This window comes from Myotis nattereri (assembly GCF_964212035.1).
Source record: "Myotis nattereri genome assembly, contig: HAP1_SCAFFOLD_116, whole genome shotgun sequence".
NCBI classification, from domain to species: Eukaryota; Metazoa; Chordata; class Mammalia; order Chiroptera; family Vespertilionidae; genus Myotis; species Myotis nattereri.
Window position 1 is genome coordinate 131,654 of NW_027669661.1, and position 23,141 is coordinate 154,794.

Genomic DNA, 23,141 nt, shown 5'->3' on the forward strand with positions numbered 1-23,141 from the left:
TGGTCAACCGTTCCCTTACCCTGTGGTTGTTTGAGACAGCAGGGAGATCAACCGAGGCACATCAGAGGTTTGAATGTGATTTGAGGGGTGAGAGCCTCATGGAGCTCAACCGATAAGCAACACAGGTTGACCAACTACATTATATAACAATCCTAGAAAATTTGCTCCGATTCTGCAGATATCAGAAAGAAAAGAAAAACCACATACACATACACACAACTACAAAACAACAACAACAAAACACACCTAAAATTAACATGGGAAGTGGTGCCTCCAAGTCCAGGAGATGCCTGATCCCAGCCCTCACTAATATTCCTGATAGGAAGCTTTTACTTACACGTGCTTTACAGAAATGGGAAGATTTAATTAGAAAATATCCTCCAAAAAATGGCCAAAGTGCAGTTTTATTTGTGTGCCTAAATTAATTTTTGGCATGCAATAAAAATTAGGAAAATGCCAGGTCTAACATTAAACTGAATGAATGAATGGAAGCATATCTTGATTTGGAAATCAGGAGATTTTCAGAAGCACATATAAATTCCATTAAAAACAATTCAGGAATTAGAAATTGTATAGACTGTCTCTGAACTCTTCTGAAGGTAATAATTGCCAACACCCCATTCTTCCACCTTCTCTAGTTCTCCCACTATATTCTGCACCCTTTTCCATCCTTCTTCCTTTCCCTTCAGTCCCCTCCACTATCGCTTCCTACTGACTTAAGAGAAAATGAGAATAGGAATTCTAACAACTCCCTTTGGAGAAAAGCTTGTCCCAGCAAGAGAGGAACCAGCAAATGTTCCTGATTTTCTCAATGACCCTGATGGGTTCACAAAGGCATTTAACTCTTAGAATATGTAATCCTGGATATTCTAACTGATTCCAATTAATATAGCTAATGGTTTCTGTCAGCAAATGCAACACAAATTCTAAATAAGGCTTTCAAGAAAATTCCTGTAGAGAAATCTGTTCACTGAAATGGGATGTAGAAAACCAATAACAAACAAACCACACACACACACACACACACACACACACACACACACACACAAATATAGGGTTGATCCATGGGTGTTTCCCTTCTCACTGATAGTTTGGGAGCAGGTGAAATTATCATAGAAAGAGAAGCCACTAAGACCCCTGTAGACACTGGGGCTACTCTATTTATTCCTAACCACAGCCAACTAATTATCTTCTCCTTCAGAGTAAAGCATCTGTGCAAATGGCAGGAATATTTAACCAATGTCTGTTTTTAATGAAAACCTATTTCCAACTAGGGAATGTTACAGCAATATTACCAAATATCTATCTTTGCTAATAAAATATGCCCCAAATCAGCTGATAGGGAGAGGTGTTTAGTTTGCTTATTTGTTTGTTTTATGAAATCAGTGATACCAACACATGCTTTTTCCAGAAGGGTAATATGTATTTGGAAATAAATGAACAATATACTGAGCCCAACAGAGCCTGAGATGAATCCAGCGGTGTGTCCTCAAAGTTGGGGTCATGGCTGCACCCAGGTTTCCTCGGGGGCTCTGGAAAAAGATCTGCTGGTGACATCATGCACAGACATGGAGAGGCATGGGGGAGATGGTGAGCATTCAGCAGGTAAATGAGCCTTTGGCCAGTATTTGACTGAAAAGGAGCCCAGAGTTGGAACCACAGGCATGCACCTCTGTCCAGTGCCCACCCAGGGTGGAGGGAGCTGGGCCCCTTTGTTGTGAGGTCAGGCTTATGCAGTTCTGAACCCAACCCTCAATGGAAAATTGGGAAACTGATGTCCATAGAGTGGCAGATATCACCCAATGTCCATGACATTCAGAGCCCAGAGTTAAGGAATGTTCAGACCTTCCAGCCCAAGGCTCCAACCTCTCCAACAGAGTTGGTCTGGACATTAGAAATCCTGACATACTGGGAAGCTCCTGCATGTTCCTCCGTATCTAGGGCTCAGGGGGGCGCTTTGTTCTGGGACCCAGAAAGAGCACTAGCTTTTTTTTTTTTTACTAAGAGAAATATTTGTATTATTTTATTTTATTATGGTTTAAAGTATAACATATGTTTCCATTTTTCCCCTCGACCCCTCCCCAGCCACCCCCACCTGCAGCACATGCCCCTACCCCCTTAATGACTGTGTGCATTGATTATGCTTATATGCATGCATTCAAGACCTCTGCTTGGTCTCTTACTCTCTCCCCCACTCTCCCCTGCCTTCCTGCTGAGGTTTGATGGTCTGTTTGATGCTTCTCTGTCTCTGGATCGATTTTTGTTCATCAGTTTATGTTATTCATTATATTCCACAAATGAATGAGACCGTATGATATTTATTTATATCTGACTGGCTTATTTCACTTAGCATAATGCTCTCCATGTCCATGCAAGCTGTTGTGAATGGTAATACTTCTTTCTTTTTTACAGCAGCATAGTATTCCATTATGTAGATGTAGGACGGGTTTTTTCCACTCAGCTGCTGTTGGGCACTTACGCTGATGGGAATTTAGGCTGTTTCCAAATCTTAGCTATTGTGCTGCTATGAACACAGGGATGCATATATCCTTTTTGATTGGTGTGTCTGCTTTCTTGGGATATATTCCAGAAGTGGAATTACTGGGTCAAATGGGAGTTTCATTTTTAATTTTTCAAAGAAGCTCCATACTGTTTTCCACAATGCCTGCTCCAGTCTATGTTCCCACCAGCAGTGCACAAGGGTTCCTTTTTTTCCACATAATCATCAGCATTTGTCCTTTCTTGATTTGTGGATGATAGCCATTCTGACAAGTGTGAGACGGCATCCCATTGTGTTTTGAACAAATATATTTTTATTGATTTCAGAGAGAGAGAGAAAAAAATCAGTGATGAGAGAATCATTGATTAGCTGCCTCCTACATGCCCCTATTGGGGATCAATGCCCATAACTGGGCATGTGCCCTTGACCGGAATCGAAGCCGGGACTTTTCATTCCTCAGGCCAACACTCTATCCACTGACTAAACCGGCCAGGGCCCTCGTTTTTGTTTTCATTTGCACCTCTCACATGATTATTGACTAAAACCATGTTTTCACAAGGCCATGAGACATATGCAAACGGAACATTTTTTCTTGTGACTAATAAGAAGAATTTTATTCAACTCACTGAAGTCACATGTCCACATACAACCGTCATCACTCTGGCCAGGCCAGTGAGCTGTGCTAATAACTCCACTCTGGGGCCTTGACCCAAACTCCCCAGACCACCTGGATATGGAATTGGCAGCTGTTAGAAAGGGGGAAATGGAAGTCATGTCCCCCACAAGCCATTGTCAAATAAAATGTCAACTTGTGGTTTCCACTCTGACATATGACCTTGTAAGTTCTTATTCTCATCCTTACAATAAGAAAAAAGATGAATAATCCAAAAAATCAGGACGTCTTTTTAGTTCCACCAGATCATTGAAGTGATATGGCTATGAAATTAATCATTGCCTCTGCAAACTACTGTATTCAGGCTTTGTTAACACAGTACAACCTAGCACTAGCATATGTGTGTGTGCGTGCACACAATCTCTCTCTCTCTCTCTCTCTCTCTCTCTCTCTCTCTCTCTCTCTCTCTCACACACACACACACACACACACACACACACACACATTAAATGACTCTGGGTGGTATTAAAAGAAAATCAGACACCAAGGAGGTGACAATAGGAAGAAAAAGAGGTTGTAGGCACTTTTTCCTTGTGGCATTCCTCCTCCTACTTTATAGCTACTACCTTCATGAGCGTGAATATCGCTAAGAAGCACATGCTGCAATAATCCATTCTGCAGGCAGAGAAGAGACAGGATCTAACAGGCACAATGACTTATCCAGGATCAAGAAGAGGTAAGAATGAGGGGTTGAGTCTGAGCCCTGGTCTGTCTCTTCAAACCTAGTACCCTGGCTGCAGCTAAACCTTGTGGAGAGGGTGTGTTCGTGTCACTGTGTACAATGTTGGTATTCCATGGAGAAGGTAGGTGAGCAGTCAGCAGCCCACAGGACTATCTATAGCTGTTATTAGGTGAGGGGAGTCAGGGAGGCAATTCCAGGAAGTGAGGTCACTTCCTAATAGAACTTGGAACCCCCGTAACCAGGCACCCACTTTCTAGCAACTGCCCAACTGCCACTCACTTGGCAAGAGACAGTTGACAGTTCAACATGTTCTCTTGTTGTGTTCCCAGTTGTGGGGGCTCTGGTTCCCGGAGACCCTGCAGGGAGCGTTGTTCCAGACTCTGTAGACGGTTCACCACTCGTGCCCGACATCTCTGGCCGTTTTCAAGAAGATCCCCTCAGGTAAGTGAAGGTGGCCTGGGTCAGACCCATTCACGCCAGGCCAGCCTCCTCTGTGGGCCATCCCTGTGCAGCCCACATCCCCCCTCTTCATGTGGTGGATAGGGGGTCCTGCAGGGAGAACCGCGGGAGTGTTTGGAGCAGTGGATAACCTCGAGGTCCTGCTGTGATCACACCCCAGGGTAGGGCAGGCAGGTGGAGATGGGGCTCTAGAGGGGTCCCTTATCTATGCCAATGGGAGTCCTAGGCCCTCAGGCTGTCATGCCTTTTCCTTGCCAGTAGAGGTCTCAGCAGATCACATTCTGTGTGTCTGGAGTGGAAAGTCACAAGTTTTAGAGAACCAGCAAAACAGGGCTCTGAGGTTTTCCCCTGGTGACTGGAAACTGTCTGTATAGAGCTCTGCACAGGAGAGCGGACCGGAGCCGACAGATGGGGTCTTCAATTCCACGCCCTTGCAGGCGGCACAGACACCTGAGATATCCTCAAGCCTGAAGCACCGCCGCAGGGTGAGTGTAGGTGCCCAACTGACCCAAACTCCAGGACCCCAGGGAGTCAGCAGGACTCAGGTTCCAGAAGGCACCCTGCTACTCCCCTGGGATCCCTCCTAGTGTCCAGTTCCCAAAGGAATCTGGGTCCTCGTCTCCTCCATGTCAGGAGCTGGGGCCTCCCAGGGCTGCACATTGTATGGGGACCGCGACTGCTTATCACAGAGATCCACGTCTTTTTTCTGTGGGACCTGGACTTAAAACCTTCCATTGCCATGACGACGGTGCCACACTAAACATGCCACATGTCCTGACATCCAAATCTTGCCCCCCCAGGAAAAGCCTCTGTGTGCTCATCACACATTGGGGTGTTCTGTCAGAAATCGCACGGGTGACACTGTTAATACAAGCATGTGCTGTTTGTCCTCTGCTAAGACAATGACCTAAGATACTAATGTGCTTCATATTCCTCACCTGCAATTCTACTTTTCCTGCCAAGAACCTTTTCTCTTATTAATGTGAAAAACTTTCAGAGCTCTGAAAAATGTGTGTGTGTTTATTTGATCCAAAATGTCAACAATTGTGAGCGAGAAAAATCTCAATGGGATGAGAAAATGCTCCTGAGAATGACAATTTTGCACCTCATTTTATACAATACAAGCAAAAGTGCAGACTTATGTGGGTTGCTTGAAATCCATGGGTGATAGATTAGGGAGACAGGAGAAAGCAAATTGGAGACACTTCTGTGATTGGAAAAAGGGTAAAATGATAGGCACATATTTCTTTTACAATGGTGGACGTAGGATAGTTTCAAGTCAACAATGAACTCAATAGCAACGAAGGGATCTCTGATCTCCGCAGAGCACAGAACAGTGCCTGAGAATGAGGTGTCCAAAATAAGGAAAATCAAATGATATGTTATCATAGAGGCAAAAAGGCAGTACACACACTCAGTTAAGGTAAAGATTGGTCTTTGTCAGGGAAGATGCCACACAAGGATCTGACGACCCATCATGAGCTCCTGTTAGTGTTTTAATTTCAGACCATCCTTTGTAGTTACTTCAGGTCTCTGAGTTTGCAAGGCTGCCTTGCAGGACTTCCCTGAGCTAGTCAGGTCAGCATGGGGCCCCTTTTTCATTCACACATCCTCCTTTTATTCAGAAATCAATACAAATTATGCATTGATGATGAGTGTTAGTGTTATGTCTTCCTGAACAATGGACCATTCGGGATAAGGTAAGACTATAACCTTAAATGGCATTCAAAGTGGAATTTTTATTATTAATCAAAATAAAAAGGCAGGTGCATGGGAGGCATGAGATCCTATGTGCTCTTGTTAAAAAATATTCTGTATCAATTTTATATTTTGAGCTAACATGAGCAGAGTCCGTTTGCTGCTTGTCTTAAGTTTTGGTATTTTGTATCTAGTATAACATTTACATACCAGGAACAAAAGCAAAAACATTAAAGCAGGAACACTGCTTAGGAATAGAAAATGTCTACTACTAGACAAGAAAGTGACTAAGGAAAATAAGCATCCCAGCCAACCAAAAACCCTTTGCATGTATTTTCATAATTGCTTATTAAGCTAATTATATGTTTTCTTCTTCATCCACTGTTCCTTGTACTTATGCTATGTTTGACCTGAAGAATTAAGACTCTCTACTGTTTCCTTTCCATACTGATCATTAGAATGTACTTGTCTAGTAGGTGGGAAAACTTAGCAGATATCAAAATTCAACTACTCATAAGTAATAAGGTGTGTAATAAAAATATAAAAATCAGTTGGTGTACATATAATCAATAACAGTTAGGAGATAGAAGAAGAAGGTTTGAGCAGCAGTAATCTGTCAGCATCCAGGCCTTGTTGACTTCTTGGGAAAGCTGTCAGCCCCCACGGCCAGTGGTTTCTCATCCTTGACAAGTCTTCAGTCTCCTTGGTGGATGGAGGGCAGTGTCAGTGACAGATATCCATTTATGGTTAGGCCTCTCATAAGGTAACATCCTTTTTAACACATTGGAGAGAGTCTTTAATTAATGTGTTTCAATAAACAAAATCTCCAGGTTGTAGGTTTTGGTCCTTGAAGTCTTTGTCTCTTGGGATTACTGTGAAATGAATGCCACTAATGTATCATTGCCTCCAACCTTCCTAGTGAGTCATGGATAGTAATGTAGAATTTCTGCTTTTCAGTTTTCCTTATATTTGAAAAACAAAATGATTTAAAAATCAGCAGTATTTTAAACAGAGTCATAACAATAATAACTATCTTCTCTTCATTTAGTTCCCTACCCATTTTGTTGTTTATCCTGGTTATTTGCTAGTATTTTCGTGAATTCACTCATTCCTTAGAGATCTATACTTCTGCATTCAGTTCAGAGATGTGACCTGTGTAGAAACCTGTTACTTAGAGTAAGTCAAGCCCTGACCAGTTTGGCTCAGTGGGTGGAGCTTAGACCTGAGGATTCAAGGGTCCCAGGTTCAATTCAGTTCAAGGGCATATACATTGGTTGCAGGCACATTTCCAGTAGGGATTGTGCCAGAGGCAGCTGATCGATGTTTTTCTCTCATCAATAAAATATATGAAAAGAATAAAAAAATAGAGTAAGTCAAGAGTCCTTTTCATGAATTTTTCTAAAGATGTAACATATTTGAAAATGCAGTAAAGTAAAACAATATCTATGAACGACAAAACAAAGTGGTATGGTTATAGTTTTGATTGCAATGCAATTGATGAAAAACTGCCTTTTTGGTAAAATATAACATTTCAAGGCAATAATTTTTGGATAACAACAATTACTGTAAATTTACAGAGAACGATATGAAAATATATAAGTATATGTATATATTTGGATTCAATACATAATTTCAATATAAAAGGAACAGAAAGCATGTAAGATTTTAAAACATTGTCCATGGCTTCTTGTATTGAGAATTGGATATAATTCATCAACTTCCAATGTTTGTGCCACAAATACCCGGAGTCGAACTGCCAGACACCCTCACAGGGAACCATCCTCTTGGCTGGCCTGGTGTCGCTGACACCAAGACCACTGTTACAACAGAGTGTTTCCTATTTGAAATTTTCTTGAATCTTTGTACATTCCTTCCTAGGGCAGGTTGAAATCTTTAGAACATCCATTTTAATAAAAATATAGGTACACAAATAGCACAGTTATTTATATTTTTAATTTTTTAAAGCTTCTCAGGTAATTTCAAGCATATTAAGTAGTCCTAAATTAGTCAAAAACGTTTCTCTAATAAGGAGAGAGAATAAATCCTTGAGGTACTCCAGTGCCCATTGGAATTGACTCAACGTCATCTCCTGTTTTAAAAGTATCTTACAATAGAAACTTTGGGAAGGTTGCAAATATACTTGTGCAAAAGATTATACCATGGACTTTTTGTAAATCTACGTAAAGCAAACACAGACTTAGGGTAACTAACTCTAAAAGATATTAATCATACTTGCAAGCAGTTGTAATATTAAGTATTTTGTCCAGACTACAGAATTCTCCTTAATTTACATAAGCATTTAATCTTTGTAGGCCAATAAAAGATTATATCCTAGTAATGTCATATGGAGGCTGACAATTCACCACACATAACACACAGATGAACACATATCACACAAAAACTATACACACAATTTGAATTATTTTTTTGGTAGAGAAATAAAAGAATATTTTTATATAAAACTTTCACAAAATTGTATAGCCTATACCCCCTTTTACAAACCTTTCCTCACCTTTTACAAACCTTCTTACCCATTCAGAAATAACTATCCTTAGAGAAACTTACATGTGACCTTTTCCCTCAAATATGACTCTCCATACCTCAAGCCTTCTATTGTCATAACTGTATAATTTCTTCCAACTTAACCGGAACTTTTAACTGTTAGGAGCATTAATTTCCAGTCATAAGCACACAAGTGAACAAACAGCATTCCTTAGATTGACGTTGATGAACATATTTTAATCAAACTCTTACTTTGAAAAAACACACCTTCAGCAAAGCAAAAAACATTACATCAACAGCTCCAAATCCATTTTACAGACCTTCTGCAATTAAAAGACCCCCAAAAGCAGTGAACTTCAGACTTGTCTAGCAATCAGTGTGTCAGTATTCACGTTATTTCAAAATGTGTAGACATTTAATAGCTTTCATTAAAACTTACTAAGTTAGAAATATATAGTGGAAAAAGCTAAAGAGATTTGTGTAGGTGGGTAAGGTATTGTTTTTTCTATTGGGATAAGTCATATCTTCCAGAGATCTGTATTTTTAAAAATGGCCTAGACAAGACGTCTTGGTGAACTCAGGTATTTTCACTTCAAGGGTTCTGGGACTTTGGTTGCATGAAGCCAATTATCTGTAAGACTCCAAAATGAATAGGGGAGGTTTGGGGAATGGAGAAGGACTTTGTGGGCTTTGAATTGTTTCTGGAGCAAAACCTATGGCACCTTGAAAACTTCATTTGTAAAACAAGGATAGTCATTTTCAATACCTCAGGAACTGGGTTGCCCCCCCGACAAATGTTAGCAAGGGATTGACAAATGCATTCACCCATTTTTGGATGTTTTCTTTCTATTTGGGAATATTTTTCTAGTTTCCAGAAAGCTCACAACTCTGAGAGGTATAAAGACTTTTAGGTATATGAAACCGCCGTCTGTCTCCCCTGGGAATGGCAACACAGGTCCCAGGTACGAGATAGTCTTAAAGTTAATGGTGCCAAAGCCTCTCTATTACCCACTTTATATTGCAACCAGGTAATTGGTGTAACAAAAGCAGATTGGCTTCTTGTTTGAGGCACTCAGGGTCAAGTTACTCCCCTTGGTGAACATGTACCCCAAAAGAGAATTCTCACTTCACTATGGGCTGGTCCCCCATCTTTAGGCAGACATATGAGCAAGCCTAGTGTTAGAGGCATGTCTGCAGGTCTCTGGGCTGTTTGGGGCCATTCTGAGTAGGGTGGGTACCCTGTTCAGCCATCTCTCAGGGTCTTGTGGAAGATAATACTGAAGAAGAGATGATTAGCAAACATTCGGTCAGTCTCAAGCTTAGTTTCCCCCTCGAAGGTTCCTTTAAAATCATTACTTTCCCTTTTGGTTCAGTATCTGGTTCATTTATTCTAAGTATATATGTTACTATTCTGGAGAAAGCATATGTCAGCATCACTGATTTCATTAAACAGTAAAAAAAAAAACACTCACTAAAGAGGGGAATTGGGGAAGATTTGATAAGCAAACCATATATATTCTCATAACATTCCCTAGTTGGAAGGAAACAGGTTTTGATTAAAAAACAGACATTTGTAGGAAAGCTTTATTCCGATGGTGAAAGCAATTAATTGGTTGTGGTTAAAAAGAAATAAAATAGCCTCAATATATACAGGGTACTTAGTGGCTTCTCCTCCTCCCCCTTTTTTAAAATCTATTTTTTATTGATTTCAGAGAGGAAGGGAAAGGGAGAGAGAGATAGAAACATCAATGATGAGAGAGAATCTCCAATTGGCTGCCTTCTGCACGCCCCCTAATGGGGATCAAGCCTGCAACCTGGGCATGTGCTCTTGACCAGAATCAAACCTGGGACCCTTCAGTCTGCAGGCAACACTCTATCTCCTTAGCCAAACTGTATAGGGCAATGGATTCCCTTTTAATGATCATTTAAAAATCTCCCAAAGTATCAGTGGGAAGGAAAAACAAGCTTGGAGCAGCCCTAGGCATGTTTCTGTTTGTATCCTTTTTCTAAATCCTGTTTCAGTTTCCTATATCCCTAAAGTGTGGAGGCTTCTCTATACGAGATTTCTACAAACCTTATTTAGTAATTCTCTTGCTTTTGCTCCCAGAAACCAGGAGTATATTAATTGCAATAGGTTAAAATAGCCAGGATTACATGTTCCATCAGTTAAATTTCTCTGTGAACCAATCAGGGCCATAGAGAAAATGGAGGATGATTGCTGATTCCTCTCTGGCTGAGAGCAGCTTTTCTCCAAAGGGAGTTGGCAGAATTCCTAATCTCATTTTCCCTTAAGTCAGTAGGGAGGGGCAGTGGAGGGGACAGAATGGGAAGAAAGAAGGGAAGGGAAGGAACACATCTAGACAAGGAAGCTCAGAGAGCAAAAGATATAGGGGACGTGCTATAGAAGGGGGAGGATGGGGTGTTAGCATGTATTAGCTTCAGGAGAGTTGGAAGATAATCTCTGAAATTTCTTGTTCATTTATTTTTTAAAGAGAATTTGCCTGTGCTTCTCCTGAGAAGTTTCTAATTTCCAAATCAAGATGTGCATCCTATGCACTCAATCAGTTCAATTTTCAGGCCGCCATTGTTATAGTTATTTGTTTCTTTTGTTTTATTTTGCCTGTGAAAAATTAATTTAGGCACCCAAAGAAAACTGTATATTGGCCATTACTCAGTTGATATTTTGTAGTTAAATCTTCCTACATTTACCCTTCTGTAAAGCACTTGCAAGTCAAGGCTTCCTATCAGGAATATTAATGAGGGCTGGGGCCTGGGAGTTCCCAGCCATGGAGGCACAACTTCCCATGTTAATTATAGGTGTGCTTGTTGCTGTTGTTTTTATTGTTTGGTATCTTCAGAGTCTCAGCACAGTTTCTAGGAGTGTTATGTAGTGGGTTAAAATTTGTTGCTTTATGGGTTGAGCTGCAAGTTGCTCACTCCCCTAGAGTCTCATTCAACCTTCTTATGTGCCTCAGTTTCTCTCCTTGCTGACTAAACAACCAGAAGGGCTACCAGCAGAGGTGGACTAAACCTCATTAGTGCTCCCCCTGAAGAGCCAGTTAGTTTAATTGCAGTTGTGTGGGAATTTCCTTATGGGGCTCCTGCATGTCATGAGGAATGACCTCTGTCACATCCGCAAAGATCCTCAGTTGTCTAAGAACATCTGAGATTCATGCAGGAAGGAGGATGTGCCCCTGTATCTTCTGAGCTGAACAAGATCAGCTCTCACTTAAACAGCTAAGGTGTTTGCCCAGACTCTCAAAAGGCAAATCCTATAGAAAAGCCAGGGGGGAAAACCAGTCCCATTTTCCCTCCTGTCTCTCCATAGCCTGGGATCTATGAACTGTTAACTTTTGTTCCGCCAAGAGTATTACAAAATATGGCTCCAATAAAGTCAGCAACACAAGCAAGGGAAGGTCCTGAATCCAACAGACAAGAGTCACAGGTTCACCGGCAGGCAGGGAACTGGTGCGTCAATGGACCCTTTGCTGGATGCCAGCACCGGGTGTAGGTCTGCAGGGTGGTGCTGGGTGAGATTTTCTGGGATCCTGCTGTATTGTGCCAAGTAAATGTCCATGTCAGAAGCATTCAAAACTGTGAACAATTGTTGAGATTTTATCTGAGCCAAATGGTCATTTGCCTTGAATCAAAACCTCAATGGATTGAAATAATGCTCTGGAGAATGGCACTTGTCACCTTTTTTTAGATATTACGGTCAGAAGTGGCGATGTATGTGAGTTGCATGAAATCCATTGGTGATAGATTGGATGAAAAGTGAAATGACAGACACATACTTCTTTCCCATAGGGGGATATAGGACAGAACAGCCAACAATGAACTCAATAACAATGAGGGGATTTGTGGTCTCCACAGAGCAAAGAGTATCCAAAAAAAAGGAAAATTCCTTTGACATTCCAAAGCTATGTTCTTGTAGATTCCAAAAGACAGTAGACAGTCTCAGTTAAGGTAAATAATGACCTTTTTTGCAGAAGATTCCAACCTAGGACCCAGCGACCCACCGTAAACAGCTTTTAGTTAAAACGTTTTAATTTCAAAGCATCTTTGTGATAACTTTAGGTCTCTGAGGTTAAAAGACCATCACCCAGGCCTTCCCTGACCTAATCACAGATTAGCGAGTGGCCGCTTTTTGTGTGGCCACACTCTCCTTTGATTCACTCATGCCCCACTTCATGCACCAATCATGTCCCTCCTCTGTCCCACCACAGGAGAAAAAACCACCAACCCTGAGTAGGAAAAGGTCCAGTAGGGTGCCAGCAGCTGCAGCTTCCTCACGAACTGTGGGCCTGGCCAGCACGTCCACGGTGCTCAAAACACTGGTGCCCCAGAACCTGTTCGCCACCTGGGAGGTGGACTGCTCCAGCCCCAGCTGCGTGCCCAGGTGGTGTAGTCTCACTGTAACGAAGCTAGTGATCTTCAAGAAGCTGGCCAAGGACCTCAACTCCGTGGTAATTTCCGTGAGGATGCGGGACTCCAAGGGCATCCTGAGGTCCCAAGAGATTGTGCTGCCCCGCAGTAGACCAGTGCACACCAACCTGGCACTCACCTTCTCCCTGCAGTACAACCACTTCCTCAAGGGAGAAGGTAACAAGCTCCTGATCATGCTGGAGCAGAGGAAGTGCTCTAAGAACAGAAACGTCCTGGGCTACAAGACACTGGCCTCTGGCGCCATCCACATGGCTGACGTCATGCAGCGAAACCCCAGGTGTGGCCAGATGGTGAGCCTCTTTCGCAGCATCAAGGAATCCTCCACTGCGGTGGCCGAGATCTGGATCTCCTCCCTGTGCAGTGAGCCCATCGAACACGAGGATAGTGCCATGCAGGTCAGCCCTAAGGCCAAGGCGGCAGGGAACTACGAGGGGCAGGATGAGCTGCAGGCCAGCGGCAGGGGAAAGCACAGACAGGACCTGCATAAGGATGCCTTGGAGAAGGGGGAACCAAAGAAGCAGCGGCCATCCATAGGAGGAAACCTGAAGCTGAAAGTCCTGGCGCTGTTTCACAGGTCCAAAGTGTCAGAGAGGGACCTTCGGTCTGACATGATGGGGAAACGCAGGAAAAGTGACCCATACCTGGAGGATGATGAGAGCGTCCTCAGCACCCCCAGGCCCAAGCTCAGGCCATACTTGGATGGCCTGTCAGACTCCAGTTTGCAGACGGAGATGTGGGGCAGCCACAGTGACAGGACCCAAACAGAGCCTCTGAGTCTGCCCCACATGCACGAGAATTCGTGGGCCCTGGGAGGCAAGCAGCCAAGTGAGACGGACAATGGATTTGTGGCCCACAGCACACCCACCAGCAAGGTGGACAACATCCAGATCTCTCTGTCCATGCCGCCCATCGACCAGGAGGACAGCGCCAGGCAAGCCAGTCCCGAGGCTGAGTCCTCGGACAACTACTCTGAGTGCATGTGTGAGAGCTTCTTCTCGCAGCGGGAGGCCAGCTACCACACCGCTGACCAGGAGGAGGGTGACTGTGATGAGGGGACTCTCATATTCACAAGGAGCACCCTGACCACGCAACAGAACTACCACCAGAAAGTCCTGTTATGGCTGCGCACAGTCCAAGGTTCGGAGGAGGTCCTGGACCCTGAGCAGGACCATGGGGAACATGTCCCGGAGGTGGAGGAGGACCTGGACCTCCTGTATGACATGCTGCCGAACCCCAGTGACAGTGGCACAGACACTGAGGACAATGGCAGCGTCCTCAGCACCACCATACCTAAGCTTCAGCCATACTTTGAGGGGCTGTCTAGCCGCCCAGGCATGAAGGACAATCACAGTGTCCTCAGCAGCCCCAGTCCCAAGCTCAGGCCATACATGGAAGGCCTGTCAGACTCCAGCTTGCCGATGGAGATGCGGGGCCTCCACAGCACCAGGATCCAAAAGGAGCCTCTGAGTCTGGCCCACCCGCCTGAGAACGCGAGGGCCCCGGGAGGCAAGCAGACAAGCCACAGTGACTCCCAACTTGTGGCCTACAGCACACCCACCACTAAGATTCGAATGGCCTCCCTGTCCCGCCAGCCTATCGATCAGGAGGCCACTGCCATGCCGGCCAGCACTAAGGCCCAAACCTCGCATAACCACCTCGCCAGCACATCTGAGAGCTGCTTCTTTGAGCAGCCGGCCAGTCACAATGCCGTCCACAGGCAGTCCCAGGAGAATAACTTGGACCAAGGGAATCTCATAGTAAGAAGGAGGTGCATGAACAGGCAACACAATTACCACCAGGAAGCCATGGCATCTATGCTCAGGGCCCAAGTGTCAGAGAAGGTCATATCCTCAGAACAGGCCCTTGTGAGGCATGTCCCCAAAGTGGAGAAGGCTCTGCACCGTCGGTATGATATTGTGCTGAGCTCTAGTGACAGTAGCCTAGACACGGAGGACGATATCAGTGTCCCCAGCACCCCAAAGCCCAAACTCAGGCGATACTTTGACAGCATGTCAAGCGATAGTAGCTCTGACTCAGTGGCCCACACAATTCGCTCCCCTGGGAAGCAGCTGGCACAGCTGGAGGACAACCGGGAGGCAGGGTCCTCCGCCCAGCATTGGTTCACCAAGAAGCTGCCATCCATAGTGCGCTTCACCAAGTCTCTGGTCCTGCCCTCCAGCAGGTCCAAGAGGAAGCAGGCTGGCCACCGGGGCTGCGGCACAGCCCTGAATGAGTGGGTCAACAGAATGGGCAACGAGAGCCCATACCCACAGAGCCAGTGGCAGATCCCCAGGAAGCCCATCCGTGACCAGCTCCACAACATCCTCATTTGCCAGGACAAGATGCCCGAGAACATCATCCTGGTCAACACCTGCGCCTGGCAGGGCCAGTTACTTTCAGACATCCTGCAGGGGCACTCGCTGCCCGTGGTGTGCACTTGCTCCACAGATGACGTCCAGGAGGCCTTCAGCATCATCGTCTCACACATGCAGAGATACTGCAACTGCGATTCCCAGGCCCTGACGCCTGTGAAGATGGCGGTGGCAGGGGCACAGCCCTACTTCAACGCTGTGCTGCGGGTCTTCGTGAGGCAGCTGTCCCAGCAGCCACCCCAATGGCTAGACTACATGCGCTTCCTGGTCATCCCGCTGGGTCCCCACCCCTTGGCCAGCTACCTGGGCTCCATGGACTGCCGCTACAACAACTTCTTCCAGGACCTGTACTGGCGGGACATGTTCAACAACCTGGAGTCTGAGAACACCTTGCAGGACACACAGGACGTTGTGTCGAGAATCTCTGAGTACGTTGCAGGGGCCAACTGTGTCTACCTGCTGCCCATTGCTGAGGCCATTCTCATGTCTAAGCAGCAGCGCCCCAATGAAAAGTCCACACAGCTCATCCCCTTTGTGGGGGCAGTGAAGGTTGGAAGAGTGGAACCATCTGCAGCCATGTCAGGAGGCTCAGATGATGTAGTCACCTCATGCTCCGGTGAGCTTCTGTCCCCTACCGGGAAGGCCTCACCCAACACACTCTCCCCCGCATCAGTGAGTGGGAGCCTGTCCTCCACCAGTCAGAGTGTCCATGCACAGATGATGGAGCTGCAGGTGGATTACTGGACAGCAGCCCAGCCAATAGATACGAAGAGAGTCACAGAGAAGAAACAGCTGCCTACCACCAAAAACACACTCAAGTGCTTGTTCCAGTCTGTCCAGGTCAGCAGGCTGCCCCGCAGTGGTGAGGGCACAGCAACACCTGCCTTGTCCATGGCTGTGGTCACCAAGGAGAGAAAAAAGAAGGCGCCCAAGAAAACCACGGACGAGAATGTGGAGTCCCAAAGCCAGTGCATCCAGGGCATTGGTCGCCTGGTTTGCAGGGCCAAGCACCAGCAGAGCATGCTGCCGGTCGTCATCGATGGCGTCGAGTGGAATGACGTGGCGTTTTTCCAGTTGTCAGCCCAGTGGTCCTCCCACGTCAAGCACTTCCCCATCTGCATCTTCGGACACAACAATCCCACCTTCTAGCCCTGCCCCTTCCCCTGCCCTTCACTCTGCCTTGGCCAAGACCAGAAGGACCCAGCTGCTTTTCTGTGAACAGTTCAGTTTACTATAGACACAGACCCTGGGAACGCAAAGAGAATGTGCTCACAGCCTGGAACCTAAGGGGGTTGCCCCTCCCTGGGAGCTCCGCAATGCTCTGTTCAGTAACCAGAACGCTGTGGCGGGTGGGACTCAGCAGGGCAGTGTTGAGCTGGAGCATCATGGAAGATGTGTTTTGGCCTCCGGATGCCCAACATTCTCAGTGAGAAGGGTTCTGGCCTTGAAGACCTGCCCTTCCAGGAAGCCAGGACTCTGCTTCCCTGGGAGACAGCTCCAACCTGTGCCCAGACTCAGAGGTTGGCAGCCAGAGGTCAAGGGCTAGCCTCTGATGGCAGTATTCTGAGCAGAACTTGGAGTCCAGTCAGCCCAGCCCTGGGGAAACAGCTGCCGGACAGCCAACTGGTCTAGCACCACCTACTCAGGGTTACCAGTGAACTCCAGCCTCACAGGCAGAAAGAGAAAAGACCTGTATGGTGCGCATCGCCCTAGCACACTGGCTAGACAAAGTGGTCGATTACTTGAGGAGGGAACCCACCTTCGTTCCTGTTACTACAGAACATTTGTTACCACCCAGCAGCTGTGGAACCAGTTATTTACCAGGTGAGCCCCTCCCCCTCCAGAGCACATGCTCACCAGGCCACCTGTTGGCTGTTTGCCTTCAGGTCACTGCAACTCTCTGAGTGTTTGTTCCTCTGATACCTCCGAGAAGCAGGGAGCAGGCTCATAGGGTTATTGTAGGGACTCGCTGGGTTCCTCCCTGGTAAGTGTTCTCTGGTAGCCTAGGCAGTGGAGAAGTCTGCTGCAGGGGCTGTGATTGAACCAACTGGTCATTTTCTGTTTCTGCTGAAGAAGCCACTGCCAAATTGTGATTCTCTTTGGGGCCTTGGGTTTAGCTCTTTTCTAATATTCCAAAGAGATTGGAGATACTATTAGGGGGTCTCTGTCCCAGGTGAATCCAGATTAGAGATGCCAGGGGTGAGCAGTGGGGCCCAGGCTCACTCAGCAATCTGAGGTGGGGCTGGTTTGGGCTCATTCAATCAGCACGTATATTAGAAGCCCTGCCTGGTACAGAAATGTTTCTAGGCACTGACCATAACCCAGTGCTCAGAGCAGACCCCAAGCCTGCACTCCAGAGCTTCCTTCTGGGAGGGAGCGATTCAGTCCCACTAGGCTGCACAGGCTCATAGTGTCCACAGAACACCTGATGTGACGTCCTCCTGGCCTCCTCTCCCTATGGCTGCATCTTCGCGCATTGTGAAGAGGATGGTAAACCTCTGTTCAGCAGAAAACGTGAGTCAGTTTTGGATCCGATCCATGAGGGGAGTATGGAGACTGTGAATTCAAGGTGTTGGCAAAACCATGGATCCCACTCATGGTGGGATTTCTGCAAGAGGCAGAGGTCGGAGGGCTTCCCTAGAAAAAAGGACATGAGTCAGACAGCTGTGCAAGTGGATATGGGTGGTGTGGGTGAGTGGGAAGGTCAGTGGACAGACAGCCCCTCAGACAATTCATAGCCTTCCACTCCTAATTCTAGCCCAGTCTGCACCCCTATCCCGGGACCTTGCTCCCTAATCTGGTAGAACCTCCGCAGTGGCAGCTTGGGGTACCCCACCCTGTGGGAGTTGAGTTTCAGTGGGAGGCAAAGAACCACACAGGACAGCTAGTGAATGAGGCAGCATGTAGGTGCAGGAGCCAAAGTTTGAGGTGATAGGAAGGCCCTGGGGTTTGTTTGTTTGCTCACTGGTCAGTATTCCTGAAGCACCTGCTCAGTGCCAATGAGTGACATGAACTGGGTGGACACCAGGCCTCTCAGTCCTAATGGGAGGGAACAGGGACACTGCGAGAGCATGTCAGGTTCCCCTGAAGAAGGGGACAGGTGGTTCCCTCATTGATCCCGAGCTGTCAGGTAGGAGGGCTTCATGCCAACCATTCCTGGGTGACCAGGCCCATCTCTGCCAGGACTGCCAGACTGAAGGTGGACAAGGAGAAGGTCTGGCTTCCGGATGGGCAGGAGCAGCAGGCATAGGACCCCAGGCTCTCTGAGTGGTGCTGTGGGAGGGCCGTGTGGAAGGGAAAGGCAGGCCTCACATTCTGCTGCTCACCTATCTCTCTCCCCAGGGCCATCTCCTGCATCCTGAGCATCTGGCTGGACCAGCACCTTCCGAATTTCCCAGCCTGATGATGCTGTTGGCTTCCATAGAGCTCAACTTGCAGTCTCCTACCTGCCAAACAAGGCCCAGTGCCTCAGCGGGAGCACCTGAGCCCACTGAGGCCGAGACAGGAGGAGGAGGAGGCCTCTGGGGGTGGTGTGGGTGAGTGTGCCTTTGGAAGGCACACAAAAGGCAGTGAGGGTGGTAACATGTCCTCTTCTTGCATCGACAGAACCAGCTCCAGAAGAACACCAGGAAAACCCACAAGGGCAACGCCACCCTAGTGGCCTCTCCAGAGCCAGAGCCGGATCCAGGCCCAGCTTTCACTGAACTTCAAGAGGCAGAAGAACCACCTGCAGCATTTGAGCAACTCACCCCAGCATCTGTGCGGCCTGTGGTGCTAGATCCCAGGCCAGAGCGCGTGTCAGCAGCGATAGCAGAGAGGGCGCCCTCCTAACCCCATTTAGACACAGTGTTAAATGTGTAATATTCTTGTTACATATGTTTATAATTTTACAATATTTAATGACATACAGTGTACCGTAGAGAAAATATACTGAAGTACTAAACAGAAAGTTAATTTAGAGTCTATAAAATTTAACCCTAAAAACCCTCAAAGCTTTGAGCAAGTCTGTTTTTCTGGACCCTGACCCACCCAGAGAGAACTGCCCTCACCTTCTCCACCTGCCCTCCCTGGAGCCAGGACTCTGCTTCCCAGGGAGCTGGATCCACCCTGTGCCCAGACACAGTGCTGAGCTCCCAGTGGGGGCATCCTAAGCCCAACATGGACGCCTGTCAGCTCACCCCTGGGCCTCCATGTTGTCCCCAACACCACTCACTCAGGCTTCCAAATAAGCTTGACCTTCACAGGGCAAAAAAAAAAAAAAAAAAAAAAATTAAAAATTAAAATGGACATGTAAGGTGTAGACCTCCCAGGAAGAGTTAATGGAAAAACTGGTCAAATACTTGGTGCCCAGCTTACTGGGCAGCGTCCCCACCTTGGTCTGCACCCACAGTTCTGTGTTAATACAGAACTTTTGGGACTCACCAACGTGTGTGGGACCAACCATGGACCAGGTGAGCCCTGCCCCTCCACAGCACAGTGGTCACTCAGCCACCTGCTTGCTGTGAGTCTCCAGATCCCTGCATGTCCCTGAGTGTTTGTTTCTCTGAACATGGGGAGAGCCTAGGCCCAGCTTCATAGGGTTATTGTAGGGACTTGGGGCGGCGGGAGGGGGGTTCCTCCCAGGAAAAGGCCCGCTGGAAGCCTGGACTCTGGAGAGCTGTGCTGGTGGAGCTGTGGTTGTTCCAATTGGCCATTTTCTCTTCTTTTAAAGAAACTTGTGCCTTATTTGTGATTCTCCTCAGGACTTAGGCTAAGCTATTTTCCCTTTTGATAAAGACGTTGGAGATTCCATTAGGGGTCTCTGTCCAGGGTGAAGCCAGATCAGAATTCCCAGGGGTGAGCAGGGGGACCCAGGCTCAGCCAGCCTTCTGAGATGGGGCTGGTTTGGGCTCATTCATTCAGCAAAGGCCCTGACCACAGGACTGCACTCCAGTGCTTCCTTCTAGTCAGGAGTGATTTCAGTCACACTGGGCTGCACAGCCAGGTAGCATCCACAGTACAGCCCATATGACTTCTTCCTCAAAGTATCGCTGATCTACACGTACTGTGAAGCAGAAAGTGGATCTCTAGACCAGCAGAAAAAGTGAATGGGCTTTGGATCAGAGCCTTAAGGGGAGTATGGGGACTGTGAGTTGGAGAAGCTGGCAACACCCTGTATCTCATGCCTTGTGAGATTTCTGCCAGAGGGCAGAGGTCTGAGGGCTTCTGCTAGAAAAAAAGGGAGGGAGTCAGAGAGCTGTGCGTGTGGATTGGGTGGTGTGGGTGAGTGGGGATCAGGCTGGCCCACACAGAAAAGAGCTCCCAGAGGCTGAGCTTAGGCAGAAGCACAGAGCCACTCAGGTCATTGCCCAGGGCCTGCAGTCTAGAGGGCTTCCTGGGGTGGGGCCTTGAACTGGGACTTCCGTGATGGAGATGGGAGGTTTCTTCCTTGTAAGGCACACAAAAGGCAGTCATGGTGGTAACATGTTCTCTTCCTGGATCTACAGAAGCAGCTCCAGAGCAAGATGAAGAAACACCTAAAGCGGCAACGCCTACTCTCTTGCCCTCTCCAGAGCCAGAGCCGGCTCCAGGCACAGCCATCACTGAACTTCCAGATGTGGACCCACCTGCAGCTTGTGAGCAACGCACCTCAGCTCCTTTGGAACCTGTGGTCTTAGATCCTGGGCCGCAGCGTGTGTCAGCTGCCACAACAGAGAGGGCTCCCTCCCTCATTTATATGAAGTTTTAAAATATTTGTGTTCATCATACATATCTTTAACTTTATGTATTTTTTCATACTATTCAGTAACATTCAGTCTAATTAAAGAAAATGTAATGAAATACTCAAATATAAATTTAATTTAGTTTCCATAAAATTTAACTCTACAATCCTTCAGAGACTTGAGCAAGTCTGTTTCTTCTGGGCCTGCGTCGTGTTACTATGAGTCATAGTTTGGGAAGAATGAGTCTCTCAGGAGCCATCTGCTCTAAGGATGTGATGTTCTTGAGGCCCAAGACAATGGGACTTTGGGGGAAATTGACCCACCAGCATTGGGGCAGGGACCCTTGATGTCAGGGCTGCAAACCCACATTTTGTTTGACTTCATCTCCCACCAGCACATGGACAAAGCCTGGCCTTAAGCGCCCCCTGGAGTCCACGTTGCAGAATGCTGTAGGGTTTAACCAGCAGAGAGCAGTTCCTGAACCCTTACTGACACCTGCACCTGGACAGAAAGTCCACCCTGCCCCACGGGCACTGAACAGCTTTCTGAGCATCTCCTCTGTGGGCCCACAGCACTGAAGAGGGGACAGGGAATGTCCCAGGGCCCGGGGTTCACACTCATCTCCTCCACAGGCACCGCTTCGAAATTTCCTCTGGGGTTAGAGCCTCTGTCTGTCTGCCCTCAGACCCTAGGCTCTGGTTCAGTTGGGCTTTTGCCTGAGGCTCTTCTGACTCTCCAGAGCCCAGCAGCCATTCTTTCTCACGCCCCAAGGCTGAACAAGGTTGTGGAGACAGCCTGGCTTCTCCTTTTCCATCAATCCTCCTCAGTGCTCTGAACCATCCTGGTGAGGATGGCCTAGCAGCCTTGTACAGCACCCCGCCATGGCACAAGCTACACTGACTCAGGACAAATGGGCGCTCACTGGGGACCACACCCAGGGTTCCTGCTCTCAAGGAGATCAGCCCTGTTGGTTGACACAGGGAGAAAGGAAATCTGAATGGAGTCTGATGAGACCTCCCACTGACCCCTGAGGACCATAAGCCCTGAGAACGTGAGCCCATCGCGGGGGCACTGCACAGGCTCTCTTTAGGATGTGATTTCTAAACCAGAAAGATGAATAAGTACTTGTCTACCCTCTTCATCCTGATTTTACAATGGCAGCCAATGAAGGCTTGTGAAATTAAAGGAGGTCTGGAAATCAGGGGCAGGTCTCCCTAAGAGGTCCATGGTGATGACAGTGCACTTGCATGCACTTGGAGTGGGCCTGGAGGGGCAGCCGCCTGCCTTGCCTGTAGTGTCTCTGCAGTAGACCAATTCCAGCATGCCATAATTTTAAGAGGTTCATCAAAAGGTTGATGAAACTTGGGGTCTCAACAGGGTTGAGTCACACATGTTGGGAATGGCTAAAGGCATTTCCCCAAACCTGAATAGGAAACTGACTATGGCTGCCAGACAGCTAAAAGGCATCTTAATCTACATTTTATTGCCTCCTACTGGCCAAACACCTGAACAGCCTTAGGCTATTCCCCAAACTGACAATGCCTCTGTACCCTTTGAAACCTTACCTTTTGAAGTGTATTATCTCCACCTTGCCTTAGGACAAATTGTGTTAATAAAAGCAAGGGGCCTAGACAAGGAGGTACTCTTCAGTCCCTTTAGCTGAAGGTCCTCTGACCCCCAATGCCTTTCAAAATTATAACTCGTCTCCGGACTCTTTATCAGTCTCCGGATTTCTATGTCATCTGTGCACAGCCTTTTCCAGATTCTTGAACCCTTCTTGATGCTGGGCCATGAACCCTGGCACGTCTCCTTACCTTGGAAGCTCAGAACTGTGGTCTCAACAGGTGCTGTTTCTTCTTTCGAATTACACTTTTCAGTTTGGCTCTACTTTGCAGGTCCTTTCCTAAGTTTCACAGCCATCATCCAAACTGGAGGCAGAGGGTGTGAGAAATGAGGGGCAGGGGGCTGGAGGCAATTGGGAGGAAAAAGAGGGAGATAGAAGGGGAGGGCCAGGGCCTGGTATGGGACCACTGTGCTAGTGATCTATTGCTGACAGTTACCGCACATTAGAGACTTAACCAACACACACTTATTAGCTCACACATCT

The 23,141-nt window shown here is 47.1% G+C and overlaps 1 protein-coding gene across 1 annotated transcript; it reads left to right on the forward strand.

Moving 5' to 3' along the window:
* Positions 1-3,954: 3,954 nt before the first annotated feature.
* On the forward strand, positions 3,955-16,481 carry LOC308512546 (phosphofurin acidic cluster sorting protein 2-like; the record flags this gene model as incomplete). Its single annotated transcript, XM_081115486.1, has 6 exons — positions 3,955-3,976; positions 4,185-4,296; positions 4,691-4,799; positions 12,741-14,335; positions 14,510-15,028; positions 15,143-16,481. The coding sequence occupies 6 exons, from the start codon at positions 3,955-3,957 to the stop codon at positions 16,479-16,481; spliced, it is 3,696 nt and encodes a 1,231-aa protein (XP_080971612.1).
* Between the last annotated feature and the right edge of the window lie 6,660 nt (positions 16,482-23,141).